Raw genomic sequence first — 18,255 nt, 5'->3', positions numbered from 1 at the left:
TTAGTGATTGATGCCAGGAGAAGAAACCTTGAAAGGCTGTCCTGATCAAGAGACATCTTTGTGATTCCTCTTCTCCAAAGAACTGCTTTTTAAATTGTCAGGGAAGTGAACATAATTCTACTGACGATGTAAGGTATGATGCAGAGACAGTGAACTCATAGAAAAGCTTTGTTGAATTCATGTGACTTAAGAAGTTCTCAGCACCCTATTATTAATTTATTATTATATGTGTGGCAGGCAACCCAAAGTTATCTTGACGAATGTCCTGAGGACGAAAATAGGAAGAAAATACACACAGGTGCAACCTAAAACTGGTGCCAATTTTTCTGATGCTGGCAAGCTGCAGTCAGATCAACCACCCTCATCATCTGCTGCCAGCCTAAAGATATGGCAAATTTTAAACCCTACTCTCCAAAGCCTTTTTCTGTCTAAAAGGTACGTTGTCTCCGCCTCGTGTCACTAAACAAAATAATTTTCCTTGCATTTTTTTTTTCATGAGAAAGTATTCTTTGTTGTACCACAGCTGTCTTGTTCATGAACTATATTCTCATTCTCATGTCATCTGACCTGACTGAATTCCCTTGTACCTGGCTCCTTTTGATAATCATTGAGAGAGATGGTTCCAGGCACACAGTAGTGGGTTTTCTGATCAGATGGCTTCTAGATGGTCCTGTACTGACAAGACCAATTAATTCTGATTTAGTGATTGGACTCTGAAAATGTTTGTGTTTTTTTATTCTTGTGAAAATAAGAGTACACTTGCATTTAACTACCCTCTTTTCTCAGAGGAGGTGTCAAGGTGTATTCTCACTGTTAACCGCTTCAGAGTACTCATGAAAATAAGAGAACTGTCATAAAGGATTAGAAGAAAAGTATATCAAGTCCAGTATCTTTATTCCTTTATTGGAGGTTACATCCAGACTACGATGTCCTACATTTTTATTTATTATTTTTTCTATTTTATGTTTTTATATTTTATTATTTTATTTAAATCCCAATTTGAGAAACTAAGTAGGTAAATCAAGGACTATACAACAATCAGGCTGCAGTGACATTGTATGAAATAAGTTGTGCTGCTCTTACACATCTGTGCTCAAGCGGGCAGTTGCATCTTCATGTTTCTGTTTAGCTTATTTTTGATGCTCGTCTCTTCTAGCACTTGCAGATGTTTTTCTGAGCCTTGCTGTTGCTATTCTGTAGAATGCCACCTGGAAGCTGAGGAGGGGAACAAAATCTAATGCTACGTTTTTCTGTGTGTGCTACTTTTCTACCTGTTGACTAAGCGCTTGAGAAAATTCAGTCTGTTTTACTGGAGGCTTCTTGTTCACAGGAAAATCAAGATTGTTTGCTCTATAGTTCTGAGAAATATGTACAGATATTGCATGGAAGCTATTTAGAGATAAACATTTACCAGTTTTTAAACAATACTTAGATGATGTGTAGAGGCAATGCAGTGTGACTTGTATCTGGCTAAGGTGAAATTATATGGCTAGTGTTTCTTACCCTGGTCTCTTGTTGCTTTTTTGTGTTTATCTGCTTACCTTGGATTTTAAGTTCCTCATTAGGATTTTGCTTTGTCTCTAAGGGACTGAAAGTAATGATGTTTCATGATTATCAAGCCTCTAAGGTACATGAATTTAACAAGAAGTTTCTTTCTCTAGATTTCAGTGCAGTATTTATGATTTGCTGTTATATATATGGCAGGCAACCCACAGTTCTTTTGACGAATGTCCTGAGGACGAAAATTGGAAGAAAATACGTAGACAGCCACGTAATAATTGATGCAAATTTATCTGATGCTGACAAATTACAATCGGGTCAACTACCCTCATCATCTGTTGCCAGCCTACAGACATGTCAAATATTAAGTTCTCCTCATGAAAGTTCTTTTCTGTCTGAAAGGTATGTTACTCACTGCTGATTTTGCCAGTCTTCCTGAAATGACATAACTTCACAATGGAAAAGAATTTCCCTGAAACAATTTTTGTTGTACTCTTGTCTTGAAGCAGCAGATCGGTTTCCTGAGTGCAAACTAACATGCTGCTCCAATGAGCCATTTTAACATTGTATTTATTCTGATTTGCTGTACCTGATGTTAACAGGCTACTTTTCTTTTATAGAAGGAATTTCCATTTACAATAGATCAGTGTTTTGATTTGTGAAGAAGGCCATGTAATTCAAACACGTTTAAGTTGGTTTTGTGTCCAGAACCAAAATCTTGCTTTCCTGTTGCTGTTAATGTGTTCTAGCATGATTTCAAGTAACAACTTCTGAAAAATTTCTCCAAATTCCTCTCTGTGGTAGTTCATTTCTTTTCACATTAATCCACCAGCGTTCTCAGTCCCAACAGAGTGCCGTTGGTTAAGGGCTCTGTGTGTGTCCTCTCATTCCTTAACATCTACTTTTCCTCTTTTCTTCCTATATTTAAGTTGACTGAGCATTACAGTAATGCTTGACGTATAAAACTAGCAGAAATCAGATATTAGAATTATATAACATTTGTTTTGGTCTAAGATGGCAGTTGAATTCAGAGTAAGCTGTTTCCTCTTGTCTTTTATGGCTGCCTCTGCTTAACAGCAAAGTATACACAGGAACAAATAGCAAGAAATTTGGGGGAAGAAAATAGAAAGAGGAAGGCAGAGAAAAATTATTTGTGAGGGCAGGAATAATCAACAGTTCCGAGGTTAAAGAAATCTTAAAAATTCTTGAGAAAAGTCAGTCATATTCATCATTCTCATACATAAACATCTTAGAGAACCTAAATTAGTATGAATTCCTTTCTCTTTTTCTGTTTGATCCCCATTGCTGCTTAAATTAATCTGACAAAGCTCCAATTTAAATGAGGGATTTAGAACAGTTTGTTAGCTTGTCTCATTTTAGAAGCATTACATTTGTTGCTAATAAATACTTTTCCATAACTTTAGACTGACTAAAGTGTGGGGAGTTTGTTTGGGTTGTTGTTTGTTGTTTTTGGGGTTTTTTTTTTATTACAAAATCTTTAAGATCTGTGATTTTTAGTATCTAATTTTTCCACTTGGTATTGTTTTGGATGATGGGAGGTAGTGGGTTCATAGAGAGGAGAACATGAACTCTTGTATGTAACTCTAAATCTGAGGAAACATCTTGCATATTTTTCAAGGTCATATCTGAGGGGCGGCTGTTGAGTTTTATGTTAAGCACAAGAATGGTTTGAACTAGTCAGGTTTTTTAGTAGTTGGTGTACTCAACTTGCTTTAGATTTGGAGTGGTTCATTGCTTGAAGGATTAATTTTCCATTCCTGTGATATGCTTTTCTAATGTATTAAGTAAAAGACTTGTTATCAGCGGGAACCAACATTAGGAGAATTTTCCACCGCTCCCCAGTGACCAACCTGTTAGTGCAGGTTGTAATAGATATCACATGAAAAATGGAGAATTTAGGAATTATTTCAACACAGTTGTGGTTTGATCTTGGTCACCTCTCTGTAACTAAGGTCTGTGCATAAGATACACTTGGCACTGATTCTTTTGGGGTCTCTTCTTTCAGAGGAGAGTAAAAGCTCCCCCCTTATAATGGTTATGCATATATACGTACATGGCCATATAGAAATTCTTTTGTATCGTCAGAGTAGCTAGAATGCATGCTCTATTTTAGTAAAAATTGTGCCAGTTTTGTACTATGGAAATTTCATATTAAGTCAAAGAATTGTGTATGAGCAGAACAAGGTGGTAATAAGTTAACCTTTCTCTGTCAGCTAGAACTGGCTGCGAGCTCCTCATTTCCTTTCCTGCTTTTGGTATTACAGAATTGGTGGATTTTGCATTGCTTGTTCACAGCAACCCAGTGTGAAATGCATTTGCTTAAGTCACTACTGACCTATCAGTATAACTGATGAATTCGTGATAGGTCTTAAATGTAAAGAAATTTAGGGTTTTAAAGTGTGTTTCATACTTGTTTCTCATGGCTGTTGAGAACACTTCAGTATATACTGCCATAGCTTCTTAGCTTATGCATATATGTGTTAAGAGGTACATTTTAAACTGAGTTATCAGCAAAGATTGGAAGTGAAAATAGAATGTGCAGAATTTGTGTATAGAGTAAATATGTTTAGGGAAGTCTATTAGCTGAAACATTCCTTTTGAAATGTTTGCTGTTGTTGAAATGCCTGAATTGTGATGTTGGTGTAAAACAAATGCTAAAAACCACTTAATGGTTTTGTATGGTCTTTGAAGGCAGTCAAATCTATATAGCTGTTACGCATACAAATATTGAAGTTCAGAGAGATGTGTGTTCCAAAATCAAGTTTTCTGTAGTGAGGTTATTCCTGGACTAGAGCTGCCTCATCTATGGAAGACTCTGTCTTGTTCAATACACATAATGAACAATAGTGCTTACCGAACAGTTTTTCTGTATATGGTCCAATTCATGATTCTTTGTGAATGGAACGATAATCAGTAGTTTCTTCACGGTGCTTATATACTGTTCATCACTGTAGTATCAGAGCACTCTGGAAATCCTTGTTTGTCTTTACAGTATTCCCAAAGAGCAGCAATACTCCAGTCTACAGATACGGCACTGAAGAATAGGCATCTGTTCAGAAAGTGTTCCATGGTTTTGGCTGTCTAGTTAGAGATATCAAGAATGTTCTTTCCCATGGTTGGTGTTGTTCCTTATGGGTCCAGGCTCAGCTGTCAGTGATTTCAGTCATTGCGATGATTTCTTAGCTCTTTGCCAACTGGAGACTGCAACATTATGAGTTAGGCGGCACGTTATAAAACAATGAACGCAAAATCCCTTTGGATTAAGTGAGGTGACAAAAGGAGGAATGGAACAGATTTTCCAGAGCAGCATTAAATTGCTTTATCTATGAAATCTTCTTTGTTTCCTTTTTTATTTTCCAACTCTCACAGAAAATGAAGCAGAGGTCATGAAGGTTAGGTTCTTTTATCTTGTAACCCTGATAAATTTTCAGAAGAGAAGTCTTGCGTACTGAATGTAATTAAGTTAATGTGAGAAAATATCACATGAACATATAAATAAATGTTATCCTAATGCATACACTGGAAACCAAAATACAGTTATGTAGACTTTTGTCAGCTGTAACTAGTCTCCAGAGAAGCTGAGAGTATGTTTACAAGATCAGGCCTCAAATGTGAGGATGTCATACAGTTCAGTCTGTCAGTACCTCCTGAATATATTCTCCTATTTATAAAAAAGATTACTTTCTTGCATGTCCTTCTTTTTAGAATGACACTACAAACTCATCTGAACACCTGTAGGTTGCCTAGTTTCTTGTACTGTAATCCTTTTCTGTTTCTTTTCTGTTTCTTCCTCATGTCCTGTCCCCCCCCCCCCCCCCCCCAAAGGCCGTTTTGAGCAGGAATTTCTATTTCAAATCTTTTCTTGTTGCAGGAATTTACTCAGTGGATTCTATTAGCAGATCTAAATTAAAAATATACTACATTGCCTCATTCCTACCGCATTCATGACAAAGGCAAGGATACACTCAACTAATTGTTGTTCTCTCTTTTTTTTTTTTTGTTACGTGTTCTTGTTGCAGTCATGCTTTACAGGAAAATAATATTTCAGTGTCTGATGTCAGGCATGTCAGATTTTCATTCTTTGTGCCTTTTAGAAGCATCCGTTTCATTAATAATGTTAGAGTATCTGTGTGTTTCCTGTTAGAGGAACTGAATTAGTTTGTATTTCATTTGCCAAGTTCCACATGCTTACAAGAGAGGCAGAAGTTTGTGGTCTAACCAACACTTGTTTCTGTTGGGATTTTTATTCAGTATTTTTTCAAAATTAAAGATAAGTCATAGTTAATATTCTTTACAGGTCTGAGCGTTGCCTGAGAAAAACAGATGATGATCTGTATAGATTGACCAAGACTTCTAAGGAACCAGAAAAAAATAATGTCTTCACTTTTAGAAGGCGGGAGCTGCAGAAGAAAGGTTTGTAGTGAGCCATAATCTGGCATTTAAATACGAATTTTGGAGACTGTTGGGAAATTTTCTTTTTTTAGTCTAGTATTATGAGGAGAGCACAGAAATAGACATTGCACGCAGTGTATGCGTTTCCTCAAAATGCATTTTTTTTACAGATATGGTAAAATATGTCAAATAGCTGTTTTTAAATAGGAATAAAGCTATGGTGAATCAGATCTGTGGAAGAAAGAGGAAACTGACGGAAGCCTCACTGCACCATTATAATCCTGATTTTATAAAAGAAGTCTTTTATACTCAAGAATATAATACATTAAGAATGCTCAAATGGTTTGTGAACCCTGCTGAAATGTTTATGCTATATGACAAGATTTGTATTTATGGCTGAAAAATTATGAGCTCTATGCTGAGTCTCTAGGGAGAATGTACTATCTTTTTAATGCTAGTTGGTAATATTTGCAGATTAGAACCAGGAACGGAGAATATTGCATCCAGCAGAAGATAAAAGAAAGAGTGTGGAGTATGGAGTGCTAATTCTTACTTTGAGGGGAGCTATGAATTTGGTTATACCCTTATCTTAACTAATTGTGCAATAATAATCTTTCCTTAATTATTTTAGGGAATATATTTTGGCAGCCACACACAATTAAAAAAGGAAAGAACTATCATGGAAGGTGTCTGCTTCCATGCACTTTATTTAAGACATAACAGATATGAAGAAATACAAAGGTTTTTAAAGATAACCCATTAAATAACTTTTTTTTTTTCTGACACAGAAAACAGGAACTACGATGAATTGGAAAAGAGGCGTAGAAACGTGAACAGCACCACTCTTAGTCAGAAGGAATTGGGGTCTTTTGATTCTGAGAAAAGGAAAAGAAGATCTAGTGGCCATATTTCTGATGATTGTAATGCACACATTCCAGAAAAATCACTTCTATTGTCTGTAAGTTGCACTTAATTTTAATGTGTGTGTTTGTGTACACACGTGCACACACACTTCAGTAGCAGCAGTAGCAACATCAAAAATAAAAGAACTATACTAATAAGTAGGGGATGTAAGGACACTGTTATACCTGCTGAGGGAAAGTTGTTCAGTGGCGCATCAAGAAGAGTGAGTATATATACTTCTGTCCACAACATCAGAATAGGCTCGTTGTAGCAGCAGGGTTGAGAGAGATGAATGACAGTGTTTCCTTCAGACAGGAGCATGGAGTAAACCAATTTTGGAAATAAGGCATCTAGCTACTTAAGTGAAGCTTCTTTCACAAATGGTATAGAACTAATTAGGAACTTTGCTAAAAAATTACAGAGTGTACGTGGTGTTATTGAAACTTCGCAGATGTCATCTTTCTCCTTCCTCCTCAGTCTATCGTACCCTTCCCTAAAGTTTTATTCTTATCTGTCGTTAAAATTTAAAAAAAAAAAAAAAAAAAGACTGAGGGAATCAGTCAGTCAAGTACAAACTGTGATTTATGTTCAACCATTTGAATATAATAAAGGCATCTCTGTAACCTTGTGATTAAAACCGCACAGAAGTAGGTAGTTGCTGAGTCCTGTTCCCCCAGTTGACCAAGCCACACATTTGCAAAGTAACGAACATCACTGGTGCTTGTCAGTGTCAGACGGTGAGAGCTGCTAAAAAATCAGAAATAGTTTCTCGTTCAGTTTGAATGGAGGTCATAGTAGACTTTTAAAAGGTTGTCCCTCATACCTTTATGTCATAACCTTTGGAATACGAGGAGGGAGAAATTACCCTGACTTGAGCTCTAAATGCAGCTGCATTAAGCTATACTTGTTTTGTCTAGCACATAGCTAAGTCTTGGTGGTCATTGATCTGAACCATCATAGAAATGTCAAGAAATAAACATATATCCCATCTCTGATTCCTGTTTTCTAGAAAGAGCAAAGATTGAGTTCAACTCGGTCTCCTGGACACAGAACATCCTGTGAGGATGGACGAAGTTGCAGATCTAATACAATTCTGGTGCCGGATTGTATTCCGCAGCCGTTGGAGGGAGACTCTAAAGACACTTCCACCCACAATCACTTAAGGCCTGCTCACAGCTGCACAGAGGAACCTGGCTCAGAGTGTCTTCCCAGAAATTTGTCAGAGAAACAGCTTTCTGCCACCAGTGAGGACGTGATTTCACCACGAGTTAGTACCATCAGGAAATTAAAGATGGACTCATCACAGTACCTGAGCAAGCTGCGGAACAGAATCTGCAGGGGTAATCGGCAACTTGTTTCAGTTGACCCAAGTATGTACTGTGTATGTACTGTATCTGTGCTGCTGATAATTACTATTGGTATGCTTAGGTACTAGGAGAACTCATGCATGACTGACTAGTTGAAACACATGGAACAAAAGATTGAAGACAGAGATCATGTTGTTTGTAACGTATTGTGCAGATTGGAGAACAGTGCCTAGTGCCAGTGTCCTCTACTGGAGTGTAGAGGGTCTTGTACTTGAGAAACAGGATAGACAGCAGGATTTTCAAATTCCAATCCTTATTTTGCAGCTGATTTTGTGGCTATGGAAAAATCAAGCTTGTACTTTTTAATGATGCTTAAACTGAGAAAAAATATTCTCTCTTCTTTGAAGCAGCTATGTTGTGGCCTGTTTCTTTTAATAGTCAAATAATTTTGAGGATCTTGGGTAAAAAGTGTTAAAGATACAAAGCAGTACTTGTTGCATACACTTTCATGCACGCAGACCTTGACTGGTTTGGACAATGTACTTTAATATTATGTACTGCAAGAGAGAATTCTTTGCTCATCTGAAATCCACAATGAATGAAATATTCTCAAGTCTGCATCTTGTAGTATACGTATACTTCTTTCTTCCTCTTTAGTTGTCCTTTCCAGCGATGATGAAGATGGACCTTCTGAACCAAAACACACAGAGCTGCTGCAGGATAATACCACTGACAATAAAGAAACAGACCAACAGTCTGACTTCTGTTTCTCAGCAAAGCAATTGGAAGACAAGACGGAAAGTCACGCAGAGCAGGTAATCCAGTTTTTGGTCTATGTATTGTTATGCCAACCCTTTAATTTATTTCTCCAATGTTTATTTTTTCTTGCATGTTAGAACAAAAGTGAAATGCTTAGACCAGGTGTGATTAGTCCCAGCAACAAGCAGTAGCTGCAGTAATTTATTTCACAGATAGAATTCTGGACAGTCTTCAGAGAAGATCTCTGGCTCTGAAGCTTGAGTGTTTTTGCAACATACAATGTATTTCATAATTTGAAAATAAATATTTGGAAATGTTTAATATTGCAAAACAGGAAAGATCAAATAGTAGTCTGAGCTAGAGGTGAACATGATGAAGATACATATGTCTGTGAAAAGTTTTTTGTTTTTTTTTTCCCTCACAAAGTTTTATATTGATTGTAGTTCAAGGCAGTGGTTTCTTCTTGTCATCCAGTCCTCTGCTGTAATTCAGTGCATGGAGAATTTCAAGGATCTTTGTTGACAGCAGACAGAGATAGGGTAATGTTCCGTTTCCTGTGTGGCTAGCAGTGGAATTTGAATCTAAAACTAACCATAAAGGTTGTTGTTTCATTTTGGACTTGATTAGCCTTGTGCTGCTTGCTTTCACCTGGATTTGGGTTCTCTCTGTAATCCTGAAAGAAGTCAGAAAAGCCATTGCTGCCTCTTTTCACAGATGCATCATTTTCATCGTAAGCATTGAGTTGGATTCTATACCTTTGATATCAAAACGGGTATTTTTTGTTGCTCTGTTGTTTGAGTTTTTACTTAGCTTTAGATTAGTAAAGAGCACAGGTTATGTCTTGGCAATGCGAACTTTAGAGGTGGAGTAAGACACTGTTAGGCCCTTAAGGACATTGTCAGTAATGATCATAACACCATTTACGGCGTTTTAATATGGAATTCTTACACGGAAGTTGGCTTTGGGAGTAAACTCTTACAAACGTAAAGAGAAAATGCCGAAGGTTACAGGAGGGAAGTATCTCACTTAAATCCCTGTAGTAAAGATACTTTTTTTTCCAGTTTTTAACAGAGTCAACTGAAGATAAATGTCCTATCAGCTTACCTTCTGGAAGCACACCTAGAAAACAGATGAACCCAGCACTGGATGTTGAATTTGATAGTCTATACATTGGGAAATATAAATGGTTATCAACAGGTCCTGCTAGGGTAAGTTGTTCTATTATGGTGTTATTTTGAGAATATTTCTAAAAATTCTTGTTAAGCAAAGCTAATGGTACTTAGTGTGGAAGCACTGAGTTTTGGTTATTGTTGCATCAAATTGCTTTGGCTAAATGATGGAGCATGTAGTCCGTTACCTCGTATGTTTGGGTTGCTGTCAGTAGAAAAGCTAACTGGGATTTTCTGTGGCCCCAGTTTTCAGAGGTAAAGGTTCTGTATAAATGCTGTACTGGAACAGAAACCATACTCAGGAAGCTTTTCATGAATTCTAACGGAAAATAATGGCCATGTTAGAGTTAATGTCCCTTGAAATAAACACCAATTACTTTTCTCAGAAATAGTACAGCTATTAGAATAAAGTAATCCATAGTTATCAGAGTTCAGATACATAGTATGTGCTAATCTTTCCTTTTAAACAGAAAATTGCTTGTTTTGTAGCTTTAAAGAGCATAAACACAACGCTAAAAGCATTAGCGCATAGGCAACATGCTACTCACAGGGTGTAAAAATACAAGTGAAAGTGTGTACTTCAAATGGAATACCAGCTGCAGGAGTTTCAACAGGTCTTTGACCAGGCTCATTCTATATATTGCAATTGAAAAATAAATGTTTGGATGTGTATATCTTTTTTTTTTTTGCTTGCAGTAAGACATTTTGAAATCTTGGATTGTAATAATAATTTCAACTTTTCACAAAACAGCGGTTTTGTGCAGCAGTTCTCATGCAGTAATGGAAACATTTCAAGGAAATTTCCTAAATTAATATGCCAAAATCATTTGAGGGATGAGTTAAAATATTTTTAGAAGCAATACTTTTAGGTGGAAAGTGGAATTTTTCCTTGGACTGTGGCAATGTAAGAGAACCCTCTTCACTCAATGTATATGACAACCTTCTGTCAAAGTGACAATAAAACATGCTTTATTTAACCAAGTGTTTTTAACATGGCAGCAGTGTAAGTGGAAACTTTAAAGGCCTTTAATTCAAAGATTAACGTAAATAGCAAAGTAACACCCCAGTGTTGGACCGTTTATATAGCGTCCTTAATTCAAATAGTGCAGCTGACAGTCTTTATTATGGGGTACTTATAAATAAGCTCCTCTTGTCCCAAGTATTAATCATTTTTTTTCTTCTTAAGGAGCCTGTAGGCGGCTCTGCAACTTTCTGCTTATTTCTCAGTGCTGAGCACCTTTGGAAGTCAGTTTGCTGTCCTTTAGATTCTGCAATATGTATTTAGGAGTGGTGTTTTAGGTGAAATAGGCAGTATTAAGTCTCAAATTAAGCATATTGGACTTGGCAGTGTTAGGTTAACAGTTGGACTCGATGATCTTGAGGGTCTTTTCCAATCTAAATGATTCTGTGATATTATTTTCAGTTTATTTGGCTATAAGCAAAGAAGGATGTGCAGATAATTAAAAGTTCTTGCTTTGTTTTAATCAATTTGTAAAAAGCAAAATATTTATATTTTTTTAATCTTCTTTCAGTTTACAGCCAAGTATATTACGATCCCATTTCAGGGTAAGAAAATCTTTTTCTTTAGCTTTCTCTTAACTATATCTTTAAAGTATTGCATTAAAATACTCTGTATATATTTATATTATAAATAATTTATAATAATAATAATAATTTATAATTTTTGCTTTCACAAAGACGTTAAATAATTTTTTAAATTTACATTTTTCAATAAATAAAAGTATCAGTGTCTATAGTGTAAGCATTAATAACTTAGCAGCTTCTTACACTTTTAAGGTGAACTTGTAGTTTTAATGGTCTTGCCTCCCACATTCCTGCATATATTAAGTGTTGAACTATAGTAAATATGACTATGCATGTTTTCGAGGTGAAACATTAATCTTTTCAGAGTAGGGTTTTAGACCCTTCGGTTTATTAAAGAAAAATGTATGGGTTGAATAAAGCTAAGAGGAATAAAATTGTAGATTTGCATTCAGTCCATTTTCTGAAGATGATGTGTGGTTTCTGTATCTTATAGGAGAAGGTTTGTGAGCAGTTCTGAATTGGATTGACTAAAAGCAAATCGGAGTTCATGATTTGCAATTTTTTTTCTATATTTGTAGGTATTAACTGTGGTTATTCTGAGTGAAAATACAATTTTTTTCATGAAGAATCCTGCATTTAGATGTTCAGCTTTTGGTGTTACGATTTGGTAGCTTTGTTTTACATAGTTTGATATAACTGATTTAAGTATTAAATTCTCAACACATTTTATGTAATGCCAGGAATAAAATCTACCAGTACTGTTTTAATACACTCTGATCATACTTAGTATGTAATTACTATGACATGTATGACTTTATAATTACCCATGTCTGTGAAAGATATGGTTATTTTAAATTTTGTTTTCTACAGTGGCTCTTAATAAGAATATTAAGCTGACAGTGGATACTCTGGATCTGAGAAGGTTTGGTTTGTGGAGAAGTGATGGTGGCTGTTCTTCAACAACGATCATTTTCCTTTGGTTGTCTGTGGATTATGGAGAAAAGATTGAAACCCAATTAGGAAAGTTAGTTACCAGCAAGCTATGTGAGTAATCTCTTTCCTTAAATGCAATGAAAAGGTCTAATATATGGCATGTCACTAAAGCGATTATTTTACAGTTGTGCTTCTGGAATACTGAGAAAAGCCTATAGCTTTTTAAAAATAAGTTGGTCAGTTTTGCGTTTCCAAAATGCCTCCCTATACTTGTATTTGGAAGAAAAATCGAACATAATGTGATTCAAAACCACTGCTACTTAATAAAAAGACCTTGTAACACAGTTCAATTGTAATCTGTGCGAGGAGGTCTTCTGAAACTAGGCTTGTGTATAAAGTATCTCTCCCTTTAAAATAAATGGGATGTTTTAAGTGTCCTTACTCTTGAGTAATGTCTATGCTAGACAAAATGCTTGGCAGATAAAGGTTTATTTGATCTTTGACAAGACTGCATTGGGCCATTGCATTATTACTGGAGAAAATTTCCGCTAAAGGCCGAATGGGCTATTTAGTCTGTAGGGTCTTAAGGACTGGCTCTGTTTGCTTTTCTAGCGTGAAGGTCTATAAAACTGTATATAACTTTTGCTCAAATATTCAGAGAGGCACAATCACAGAAGGTTTTTACATTAGCAAAATCATTGCAAAATGACATCTAGCGAAATGCTGATGTCAGAGTTGCCTGTGTGAAATTTAACAGTATGTTTAGCCTGTACAATCACCACCTATATGAAGAAAAATAAGTAATGTTAGCTTTCTGTACAATCACCACCTGTATGAAGAAAAATTATAAGTAATATTAACTTTACATAAGGAACATGAGTAGTTTGAAGTGAGATACTGTGTGAGATTTTAGCAATGAGTTACTTGATGGAAGTTTATCAAAGTTAGGGGTAGCTTCTATAGCTACACAGCTCCCAGTGAAATGCGTGGAATCTGAAGCTGTGAGGCACTTCTTAATCTTAGGTTTATTTACTTTGATTACGTTCTTCTTGTAGGGGAAACCTTCAGGAGTTGTTATTAAATTTCTGTGCTTGAATTTTTTATGCCTTTTAAATATGTAGTAATGTAAATATTTTGAAATGTATGTAGAGACTTGTTGAAACAAGTCAGTGGTGGTTTTACAGATTGTGGAAATGATTGCTATGATTCTGCTCTGCCTTCTTAGTGTGTTAATATTAGAGGAAAATATATTGTGCTGGATCTGACAGCCTGAGAGGGGCGAGGCTGCTGCAGCTCCATGTCCCCGGGTCCAACCAGTAGCAAGGCTGAAGATGTAGTCCCAATAGGTAGAGCACGCAGAGCACAGACATACACCACATATATACATAGCTGGCCACACAGATAACACAGACACACAGCACTCGTACAAACACAGACAGCACCAACAGCATCATCCTGCTCCCCTCTCTGGCTGAGCAGGATGGAGGCCCACTAGTGAGAAAATACATATATATATGCATGCACACGCATATCTACAAAGTGGGTCTCTCTGTTGGCTGGGCTCAGACACTCAGTCTGCCCCGTTGCTGGCCCTGGATCTCAGTCTCTCCAATTGCTGGCACCTGGATATAGAAGCCACTGAGGCCACTGCCAGTTGCTGGTACAGACCGTCATGCGCACGCAGGCACGCAGCTGGCCAGGACCCCCCGGTCCAATAGCTGACCCCCCTGTGCTCTCATCCTTAGAGGTACACAGGCAGTCTCGCAGCCAGAGCTGTCCCTTAGGGGCCTGCTCACCCCTGGGGCTCCCAGGACATTTGACCTATTCACCTAGTTTGGCTCGATCTTTGCTAGCAATAACACACTTACTTGCCCATGCGAGCTCACTCCAGTTGCTGTGCTCAGACCCCCCATACACACACATCAAATAGAGAGTTCCTCACCCAAGAGAGTTAGAAAGGAATTTAACAAGAAGACAGGACAGACTGCGCTGGTCAACACACAGAGCATGGCCAGACAAGCGTACTGACCAGCAAAGTATTTAGATGCGACTGGTCCTTTTTATGCCCTTAGCCCTCTGTTTTCCTACAGTAGTTCCTCCCCAAATCATCTAAATGCCTCCCTTTGCCTGCCTTTGGTCCTTCCCTGAAACATCCCATAATAAGTCCTGTGCAATCCCCAAATGCTCTTCCCCTGCATCCCATCCTGTGTGCCATACACCCCAGCGGCAACCCCCCCTCAACCCAAATGCTCTGGCATTGACTCATCTTGATGGGTTTCAGGTCTGGACGCTGGGGCTGAGGCTCTCCTGGGACAGCCCTGGGAAGGGCCCAGAGCGGGTGTCCCTTCCTCCCAGTCCTTAATTCGGGTTCCTACCTGCCATTGTGCCCCTGTGCTCCCCTGGGCTTGTGGAGGTGGGCCTTTGGTGGGCTGATGGCCCCTGTGAGGAACCTGGCAGGGTATTATTTGGGCTCCCCCTCCTGCCGTTGTCTCTTTATGCTCCTTTGTGGGTGTGCAGACAGGTTTTTATCACATAACCTAATAGTTAATACTATCCATTCTCTCCTTTTTTGCAGCTGAATGTAGTGAATTTGTATTTCTTGAACTGTCGCAACCACTCACAGAATGGGAAGAAGACAGACTGACTGAGCTGATTATAGATGTGAGCAAGAAGAACAGAGCACCAGATCTCCCTGACTTTTTGTCTTTGAAGCAAGCATTACGCTTGTTTAAGGACCTTTCTCCTGAAGAGAGCTCTTTTATGAGTTACAGTAAGGATCTACTAAAGCAATGTATGCCAAAAGAGAGTACCTCAGATGCTCGTGAGCCTGCAGTTCAGGTTAGTGAGTAGCTGTTGCTTGATTCATCACCACCTGTTGGCATTCACATATTGTAGTAAATTTTGGATCAGCCAGTTGGAGAAAATAAATTCTTTCTTAATCCATAGCTCAAAAAAAAATCAATTATGTTTGTTATTTCTCTCTCACAATGGGGCAAGATTTGCAGTAAACTAGATTGTGTCCACAGAGGGATAGTGTATAGCCCTCATCAGTAGGTGACAAATACTGAAGCTTTAGGTTGACTTATATTTGCGTATGCCTAGAACCACCAGGATTTCCCTTGTGGTGTCTCCAGGGCAGCAAGTGGGGAGTTAATCAAGTAATGAGTGATAGAGCCATTTTCCAGTTGAGCTGGAAGTGAAGGGGTGCAGCAGAGGAGGAGCTCTGCATCTTGCTTGTTCCAGACACCTCTAGACATTCTTGTGGGGGCTCCACAGCTTGAAATGCGAAATGATTCCTAAGGCTGCTGAGGAGATGGGGCTGTGCAAGTTAATGTGTTAATACGCCTCCCTCTGAGGAGTAAATGTCTCAACTCAACCCCACATCATTGTCACTTCAGAAATTACATATGTTTGTTCCCATCAGTAAAAAGCATGGGGACAATAGGTCAATCTGGCTATGAAACTAGGAACTTAAAAATTGAGCCAGCCAGTTCAAATCTATATGATTTTTAGGCAAATTGTTAAGAACTAGGTTTTCAAACCTTCCAAGCATACACAGCTCCTAGTAAGACAGTCTGATACTTGTCTCCATCCTTTCAGGTCCTGTTTCTTCTCCAAAACCAATTCAGCATGACTTGGCTGAATAATGCTTAAACTGTTTTAGAGAGAGGTTATGAACAGATGAAGACCTGTCATCATTTTAAAAGGGACATAACTTTTTTATTGTTTGAGCAGTGGCGTATTTGCCTAAATACTGATGTTTAGACTTCTGTTCTCCAGCAAGATTCCTCTTCAGTGATGTAGGGTACTCCTGTGGGCTTCAGGTTTCATTTTTGTGTGTTCTGTTTTGCATATCAAACTGTGTAATGCTTTTTACTATTATTATTGTTTGGATTTTTTCTGGTAGGAATCAAAACCAAAAGTGGTCAGGCCCAGTTATGCTCTTGCAAATAAGCAGAATAGTGGTTGCTATTCTATCTCTCTGTCCTCTGCACTGAATGAAGAATGGAAAGAAGTAAGAGAAACCGGAGCAGTTAAGAAGTAAGTATATTTCATATAAATGAGAAGGTGAAAATAAAACAAATGGAATAAACAAATTGCAGGAATAAAAGCATTCTCTAGTTGATTTGAAAGTGTTGTGTGAAAGACGCTCCAGAAATCTAAAATATCACCAAGTATGAATGTAGTTATTCCTGTTTCCAGTTAATAGTTAACAGACAAAATGGGTGTGTTTCAGGATGACAGAAAATCTCACAGAAATTCGAGAATACCTGAACTGTGACTACAAGCTCATATCATGGATGCATCGGTGGGAGGGTAGGGACCTCATGGCCTCTGTGAGTGTCCATATCACAGGAAAACTATTGCTAACTTAAGCTGAGCCTTTTTTTTTTTTTTTAAATCTAAACAATGTTTTCTTTCACTGTTCTGTCACACTCAATCTATTTATAACTAGTTTGTCATACAATTTCCTAGTTAGTACAGGAACTTGGTTGACAAAAAACATTAGAAAATGAGAACACACAAATGTGTCATGCAGGAAGATACTATGAGAGTGCTGACATGCGTCAGTTCTATCTGCACTAGTCTGTTAGTCCTCATACTTCTAGTACGGCAAACATTAGTGAAGTAAATTGCTCTTAAGAACTTTTGCCTTTTGCCATCACTGTTTTTACTGACAGTATAGCAGTTGCTTTTGTTTCTGCAACAGCAAAAATGCTCAGTTCATGATTCCAGTTAAGTAATATGGTTGTTACTCTAGAGCTTTTTAACTACCTTTTAAATACTAGCGTTAGGAGTAACTTGGGCAGTTTCAAACCACTTACAGTACATTATACCGCATGGTGCGTAAACTCAAGTTTCCTGCTTGGAAATGTGGGAGTCCTTATTGGAGTCTTAATTAATAGAAAATCACTGTTCATTCATACCATTTGAGAATATGTCCCCTGGTATTTCTTCCCATTTTCTATAGCCATTTGTCAGTTACTTTTATCAAAAATAGAAAAACAAGATGAGGGTAAAAATAATCTTCTTTTCAAAAGTTTTCTCAAAATTTCAGCGTGCAGTGGGGTGCATATTTCTTTTATAACACTTAGCTATTGGAGGAAGAAATGGTAAAGGACTTTTGAGTTAGTCAACAGTTTTGAGAACTACCACTTTTAACAGGTTTTCTAGAAAACCTGTTACATGTGGAACAGCCATGCTAAAAAGAATGCCATGTAAACACAGTTTGTCACTGTTATAATGTGATTTGTGTTTTCTAGTTTAATTGTTTATCCACCCCCACCTGCAAAAGGAGGACTGGGAGTCACAAGAGAAGACCTAGAGTGCTTAGAATATGGAGAATTTCTCAATGATGTCATCATTGATTTCTATCTTAAGTAAGTATTCACAGCCTTAATTGTACCCTTCTTTCTGGGACTTGATTTGGACATGAATGTTACTGTAAATGTTGGTCACTAAATACGGTACAGCAATTTTAGAAGTAACAGTACGATGAATTTGTAAGTTGGGTGCTTTTTTTAAAGCTTTTATGTATTCTCAGCGGTTTCATTTGTTTCAGTTTTATTCTTTTGTCCCTCTAAAGGGCTGTGATGTAATCCAGACAGAATAGCTGGGGGGAGGGGGGAAGCTTCTTGGTGACCTCACAGAACAAAATGTACTGAGCAGTTTTAAGCAGGCGGTTGAACAAAGTAGAGGGTCTGTACTAGGTACTTTATTTACTA

General features: G+C 37.6%; 1 protein-coding gene across 19 annotated transcripts in view; it reads left to right on the top strand.

Annotated features, from left to right (window-relative positions):
* SENP7 (SUMO specific peptidase 7) overlaps positions 1-18,255 on the top strand; it is a 46,132-nt gene that overhangs the window by 14,455 nt on the left and 13,422 nt on the right. For 9 of the 19 annotated variants that reach the window (XM_087759507.1, XM_087759504.1, XM_087759500.1 and 6 more), the window contains 12 exons: positions 238-435; positions 1,705-1,902; positions 5,819-5,934; positions 6,702-6,871; positions 7,826-8,186; positions 8,781-8,938; positions 9,944-10,090; positions 11,584-11,617; positions 12,467-12,640; positions 15,105-15,367; positions 16,437-16,570; positions 17,794-17,910. In XM_087759507.1, the coding sequence (XP_087615633.1) occupies positions 238-435; positions 1,705-1,902; positions 5,819-5,934; positions 6,702-6,871; positions 7,826-8,186; positions 8,781-8,938; positions 9,944-10,090; positions 11,584-11,617; positions 12,467-12,640; positions 15,105-15,367; positions 16,437-16,570; positions 17,794-17,910 (2,070 nt within the window). Of the gene's footprint in view, positions 1-237; positions 436-1,661; positions 1,903-5,818; positions 5,935-6,701; positions 6,872-7,825; positions 8,187-8,780; positions 8,939-9,325; positions 9,422-9,943; positions 10,091-11,583; positions 11,618-12,466; positions 12,641-15,104; positions 15,368-16,436; positions 16,571-17,793; positions 17,911-18,255 lie in introns of all 19 variants that reach the window. The other 10 variants (XM_087759515.1, XM_087759514.1, XM_087759512.1 and 7 more) reach the window with 4 other exon arrangements.

The sequence above is a fragment of the Nipponia nippon genome, unplaced genomic scaffold (assembly GCF_047370975.1).
Source record: "Nipponia nippon isolate SJK-2023a ecotype South Korea unplaced genomic scaffold, ASM4737097v1 scaffold_2, whole genome shotgun sequence".
In the NCBI taxonomy this organism is placed as follows: domain Eukaryota; kingdom Metazoa; phylum Chordata; class Aves; order Pelecaniformes; family Threskiornithidae; genus Nipponia; species Nipponia nippon.
This window is presented reverse-complemented; position numbering and strand designations above follow the sequence as displayed.